The following is a 6898-nucleotide window of genomic DNA, read 5'->3' as shown; positions in this document are numbered from 1 at the left end:
CATCTCATCCTAAGGAAGGATTTCATCTTTTTATTAATGATGATGACATGGTTATTTCTACTTCAAGTTCTGATGGTTCTAAGGATGCAAATGCTGCTGGTCCTGAGCCTGGTTTTGCGGGGATTGAACCTATTCAACCCCCTCCTTCTCCATGAAGTGTCTCGCCTGGAATTGTAGGGGTCTCAACGATCCGCTCGCCCCTGCAATTAACAAATTAAGAGCATTATTGTATAATAATAATATGTATGGTTTAATTTTCCTTTCTGAGACTAAATGTTCTGTAAAATTAGTGTCTTCTTTGTTTTGTCGTTATGGGTATCAGCAGTGTGCGGGGGTGGATGCTGTAGGCACTAAAGGGGGGCTATGGGTTGGATGGCGATCATCTTTTGACATTGTTTGTATGGAACGATGTGCAAACTTTGTACTTTTGAAAGTCAATGAATGCTCCTCAAAGTTCTGGTACGTGTTTTGTGTCTATGGGGAACCAAGTAAGATTGGCAGAAATGAAGTCTGGATGTGTATTGAACAATGGATACACAAACTTGATTCACACTATATCCTTCTTGGAGATTTTAATCAGATTGAGTTTCATGATGATAAATTGGGCGGCAGTAAGGGATGTTTGTTTGGGGCAAAGAGTTTCTCTGAATGGAAGGCAAGAAATTTATTATCTGATATTGTTTTTAAAGGCCCTAAATTCACGTGGTGTAACAATCGAAAATGGATGGCTCGAACTTATGAAAGACTGGATAAGGGTTTAGCTTCTTCTCATTGGTCTTCTTTATACCCTAATACTGGTATTAAGCATTTCCCTATTCAATGCTCTGATCATGCTCCCATAGTTCTTGATACGGATTTTTTCGCTAAAAAGAAACGACGAGAATTTAAATTGGAGGCTTGGATTTTTTCATACTCTGATTGTCTTGAGATCTTGAAGAATGAATGGTTTAAGCGTGATGGTGGATCTACTTCTTTTGTACTTCTGCAGAAATTAAAACGCATAAGACAGGCCTTTACTCAATGGACTTTTGACAAGCGTAAGGAATGGAATGCAAAATGGACTGAGTTTGATGACATACTTGGGTCTGAACTTGAAAATATTTTTAAAGGAAAGACGGAAACAGAGTATGACATTAAACATCAAGAATATATTGCTTTCAATAAGGCTGCAGCTATTTTTTGGCAACAACGCTCTAAATTGCATTGGTTAAAGGAGGGAGATGCTTCGACTAGGTTTTTCTTTAATTCTGTCAAGACTAGACATCATCGTAATATTATTGCTGGTATAAAGGATGAGTATGATCAGTGGTGTTTTAAAGATGATGAGCTAAGTAAATTATTTAATTCCTATTTTAAAGGAATTTATGGTGCAGAAGGGGATACAGTTTCATTTGCTTCTTTCTCAGCTTCATATTCACATATTTTTCAAGGTTTCCAAGCTAAGTTATCCTCTGATAATCAAGATTCTTTGACTAAGCCTTTCACTAGATCAGAGGTGCGCAATGCTGTCTTTCAATTAGGGCCTTTGAAAGCACCTGGTACTGATGGAATTCCAGCTCTTTTCTATCAGAAATATTGGTTTTTCATAAAGAATGAGGTCACTGCTGCTGTTCTTTCTATGCTTAATTCTGGGGCGATTCTTGCTGATTTTAATTGCACTAATATTGCTTTAATTCCAAAAGTTTCCTCACCAGAATCGGTTGACCAATATCGTCCCATAAGTCTCTGTAATGTCATCATGAATATTGTTACTAAGTGTATTTCTAATAGGCTTAAAAAGTTCATGCCGACTCTTGTGGGTAAATTTCAGAATGGTTTTGTTCCTGGGAGGAATATTACTGATAATATTCTTATTTCGCATGAACTTTTTCATCATATAGCTAAAAAGACTAGGGGCAAGGAAGGAATACTTGCATTCAAAGTTGACATGAGTAAAGCTTATGATCGACTTGATTGGAATTTCTTACAGCATACGTTAATGGCCATGAATTTTCCTTCTAAGTTTATTCAGTTAATCATGAATTGTGTGTCTTCGGTTTCTTACCAAGTCATGGTTAACGGGATACCTGGTAAAACTTTCACTCCTAAATCAGGTGTTCGTCAAGGGGATCCGCTATCGCCATACTTGTTTGCCTTATGTACAGAAGTGCTTTCTCATTTGCTTCTTGCTGCTCAACGATCATCTCGGATAAAGGGCATTAAAATTTGTCAAGGCAGCCCTGCGATTTCGCATCTTTTATTTGCAGATGATTCTATTTTCTTCATTAAGGCAAAGGCGACATTCTCTCAAGCTTTAATGGATGTTATTAATCTTTACTGTTCTGCGTCTGTCCAGAAAGTTAATAAAGGAAAATCTGCCGTATGCTTCAGTCCAAATTGTACTTTATATGACACACGCTTGTGTCTTCAAATTTTAGGAGTCCCAGGTAATAAGGATATGGGATTATATTTGGGTTTGCCTTCTAATTTTGGGACAAGCAAGAAACACATTTTTGCTCTTTTAATCGAAAAGGTTGAAAATAGGATTATGAGCTGGAATAATGCATACTTATCACCAGCTGGGAGACTTACACTCATTCATTCTGTTCTTTCTTCACTTTCAATTTACTCTCTATCGGCATTTAAAATGCCGGTAAGTGTGAATGTTAAGATTGATTCTTTACTTTCACAGTTTTGGTGGAGGGGATCGAATAGTGGGTTTCGTCTGCCTTGGTGTAGTAAGTTATTTCTCAGTTCTCCAAAGTCCAATGGTGGTCTTGGCATTCGTAATATGAGTTGTCTCAATCAAAGTTTACTTGCTAAGGTTGGGTGGCGAATTCTTCAGCGTCCTAAAAGTTTACTGGGAAGCATTCTGGGGCCAAAATACCATCTTTCTATTGATAAAGTCCTCGGTTCAGCAAGACCTCCCTCAGGATCTATTTCTTGGGGTTGCAGGGGTGTTCTGTGGGGTGTTGAGTTGCTACGACCTCATCTTGCTTGGCAAGTGGGCTTTCCTTCTTCTTTGATGGTTTGGCAAGACAAATGGGTTCAGGGTCATTCACTTCAAGATATATTGTCTCTGTCTGATGATGTTTTAAGTAATAAGCCAGAGGTTCAAGTGTGTCAGTTACAAACGGAGCATGGGAAATGGGACTCCAGTCTGATTCATTCGATATGTGGGGAAATTGTGATCCCACGTATTATGGCTATTTCCATTCCGCCTTCTGATTGCTCTGATTCTCTATACTGGACTCTTTCCTCGACTGGTTGCTACACCATTAAATCTAGGTACGCGACTGCTTTTTCTAATTTGTGGACTTGGAAGGCAACTTCAAAGGATCGCCTTCGTTTAGAAAACTCCTCTGTGTTATTTTGTAAGCAACGTCTTTGGTCCTTGCCTATTTCTGGGAAATGGCATCTTTTCCTTTGGAAAATCCTTTCTAATACACTTCCTCTGGGGGGTGAAGCTCGGAAAAGGAATCTTGATTGGAATTACTTCTGTGACAACTGATCTTCTTCTGAACAGATTGAGACTCTTGAGCATCTTTTTCGGGATTGCCCTTTAGCTTCGCGTATTTGGTTGTGTTCACAGCTTGGTATTAATTCAAATTCGGGTAGACATGTGTCCCTCCAACAATGGATCATCAACTGGATTTCTCTTTTTCTGAAGAATGAACAATCTTGTTATCTCATTTCTTTCTTTGTGAGCGGTCTTTGGAGGATCTGGTGCATTAGGAATGCTATAAAGTTTCGTTCCTCGGCTGTGGATTTATACGGCTCTATGAGCTTGTTGTCCTTGGATGCTTCTTTAAATATTGATGTTGAACATCAGTGTATGCTCTTTCGACAAAGACGTCTGAATCATGATCAGGAAGACCTTTCAGAAATGGAGCGCATTAGGAATTTCTTTCCCCATTTTCTCATTGGTTCTGCTTGTTGCTCGGATTATATCCGAGTTAAATGTGATGCAGCATGGAAACCTAGTTTTCAGGCGGCCGCGGGTTGGATTTTTCAAAATTCTAGCGGTGAGGTCATCCATAGGAATCAAGAGAGTGTTTGGGCTTCGTCAGCATTTCAAGCTGAGGCTAATGCGCTTTACCTCGCTCTCTCAGATGCCCTTTCAAAAGGTTTTACTCATATTGATGCAACTACTGATTGCTTGAATTTAGTCTACCAGGTTGCTGGCCTTCAGGACAAAACACAGGAAGCAACTTCTATTTTATGTTGTATTCGTAATCTCCTTGTATGTTTTCATTGCTTTGCTATTAGTTTTTGTCCCAGGGCTCTTAATAGGACAGCTCATGCTATTGCGAAATGTGCTATAGCATAAGGTGGCCTTTTCATTCTGACAAAAAAAAAAAAAAAAAAAAAAAAAAAAAAAACTAACTACCACCATAAACACCATAAAATTAGGACCTGAATTCTTCTTTCATTTAAGGGGTGAAGTTGGTAATCACCACTTTTCCTTAAATCTTCCCAAAATAGAAAAGAGGATAATAAAAACGGGATGAAAGGGGTACTTGTATAATGAACATTCTACATCGAGTAAGTCTCTAGAGAGACAGTCTCTCAATAAACTTATTGGTAGACCATTTTACAGTTTAATGAAAAAAATGGTAATATAGTAATAAAATAGGTACTAATAACGAATAATAATAAGATGGGCACTCTTATTATATAAACATGTACGAAATTAAAGAATAATTTTTGATCACAATCGACAATAAAAGTGTCACGAACCCATGGTCAACATACAAAGGGATACGAAACTTAGTGAGAGACCGTCTCTCTGAATTTTAGTATTACATCAACACATAGTAAAAAAAAATCCAAAGTGAACTAATCAACGTTGTTTAAACATGAGTACTAACCTAAAAAAGTAAACAAATTCTTGTTTGAGACGGTCTTAAGTTAAGACGTAATCACAATTGATTTAAATAATGTTAAAAATGGCAAGGGGGTTGTGAGAGTTACGTAACTTAAGACCGTCTTAGCTCTTCAGCAAGACCTACTAAAAAAAAGTAAACCAAGGAGAAATCAGGTATGGTTGGTAGGAAATTAGGAATGCGTCTTTTGGCCTATTATTTTTGTTATACGAGTCAAGATCCTCTCCATTTCTTAAAAGTAATGAATGGTCCATTTTCTTTTTAATGGTCCAAATCGTATTCTATCATCATCCAACGGCTTTAACTTTATGCATGAAAATAAAGAGAGAATGAGTAATTTTTAGAGAGGAGATGGAGAAAAAAAAAGGAGGGGACATACGGCGGCAGTCTGTTCTTCAATGAGTTCTCTCCTAAAGTAACATACATACACGATTCTTATATACATTGATTTTGATCAATGAGCTAAAGAAAGTCTAAAATAATACTCCTTCATAATAAAGTACTCCGCAAGTTGTAACTTAACTTAAGATGCAAGATGTGAAACTAAAAGTGACATTTAGACCTCTGTGACAGTGTGTGACCCCAAATATATGTCAGTAACCTCATATCTTTACATAGGGGTTTATGGCTACCATTAGTTGTGCTTATCTGCCAATCATCACCATATCATATTTGTGGGATTTCAAAACACCTTGAGACAGTGATTCCAGAATTCTGGTAGACGTTGGCAGCATAGTTCTTTGGAGGACGTGATGATCGTTCAACCGTCGATACCCATTCCAATCCTAAACAGAAGGAGAATTAGTTTTAAGATTGAAGAAAAATATATATGAAGCTCAACCCATAGCGTCATCCTTTCATAATTACTTTATCAATCATTTTCTTGTCACATAGGCCCAAATACGGAGTACAAATTAGAAGGAAGGGGCATAAAATCTCATTGACGTACCAAAAATCATTTTACAAAATTAATTACCAAGAAACGATAATAATCCGAATATTTTAAAAATATATAGGTGAAAAGATGAGTGTAACAAAAGGAAAATGGGCATATACATGACAGACAGAGTTGTAAATTCTAGAGAGATGTAAATTCTAGAGAAATATAACAACCACCACATAAATAAAAATAATAGAAGATAATAAAAACCACCCCCCCTTTTTCTGACCCCTCCGCCAACCACCATGTCCGTGCTCATCAACAACCTGATCCACCACATACCTCCAACCCAACCACCTCAGGGATCCGTTGCCCCTCCGTCGTCCGCCTCTATTCCCTCTGTGCCCAACCTCTTGGGGTCTTCCGATCGCTCTCCGCACGCTGACTCCCCCTCTCCACCTATGCCACCACTTTCCCCACCCACAACCCAAGCCACCTACAAATATGCCCTCACCAACTCCCTCCTCAACCACCACCCAAACCCCTCGAAACCAAAATTCCCCATTTTTACCCCTGCTCAGGTCAATTCCCAGAAATCAATCGAGCCTTCAATTGAAATTCCGCAACAAGTTATCAATTCGATTCGATCTAAGTGGGAGAACTCCTTGATTATCAAGCTTACCGGAAAATCCATTGATTCCGGTCACCTTGCTGCCTCCGTTAGACAACTTTGGAACTGCAAGCAGACCCTGCACCTCATCGGTCTCGGCAAGGGCTTCTATTCCTGCAAACTGGAGTCCGCTACTGATCTCATCAATATCAAAGAAAATGGACCTTGGTTTATCCAAGGTCATTACCTCCATGTTCAAGCGTGGACCCCAAATTTTCAACCATCAACGGCTTCAATTACCTCTATTCCTACCTGGCTCATTCTTCCCGAATTACCAATCGAGTATCATCGTGTCGACATTTTAAGAGCAATTGGTAATTCTATTGGGGTGTTTATCAAACACGACCCCAATGGACTCAGCAGAAATAATGCGAGATTTGCCAGAATTTCAGTCCATCTCGATCAGTCAAAACCGATTCCTTCTAGAGTTTGGCTGGGAAATTTTTGCCAAGAAATCAAATTGGCAGACAAGCAAATTTTTTG

General features: G+C 38.6%; 1 protein-coding gene across 1 annotated transcript; it reads left to right on the top strand.

Annotated features, from left to right (window-relative positions):
• The first annotated feature begins 3760 nt into the window (after positions 1-3760).
• On the top strand, positions 3761-4309 carry LOC141588370 (uncharacterized). The gene has a single exon (XM_074409815.1). It carries the CDS (start codon positions 3761-3763, stop codon positions 4307-4309), a length of 549 nt encoding a protein of 182 aa, XP_074265916.1.
• The last annotated feature ends 2589 nt before the right edge of the window (positions 4310-6898 follow it).

This window comes from Silene latifolia, chromosome 6 (assembly GCF_048544455.1).
Source record: "Silene latifolia isolate original U9 population chromosome 6, ASM4854445v1, whole genome shotgun sequence".
NCBI lineage: Eukaryota > Viridiplantae > Streptophyta > Magnoliopsida > Caryophyllales > Caryophyllaceae > Silene > Silene latifolia.
Note: the sequence above shows the minus strand (reverse complement) of the source record. Positions and strands in the feature narration are given on the sequence as shown.

Excerpts from the sequence above, each read along its gene's own strand:
- LOC141588370 (XM_074409815.1), top strand. The coding sequence starts at position 3,761 with ATGAGCTTGTTGTCCTTGGATGCTTCTTTAAATATTGATGTTGAACAT.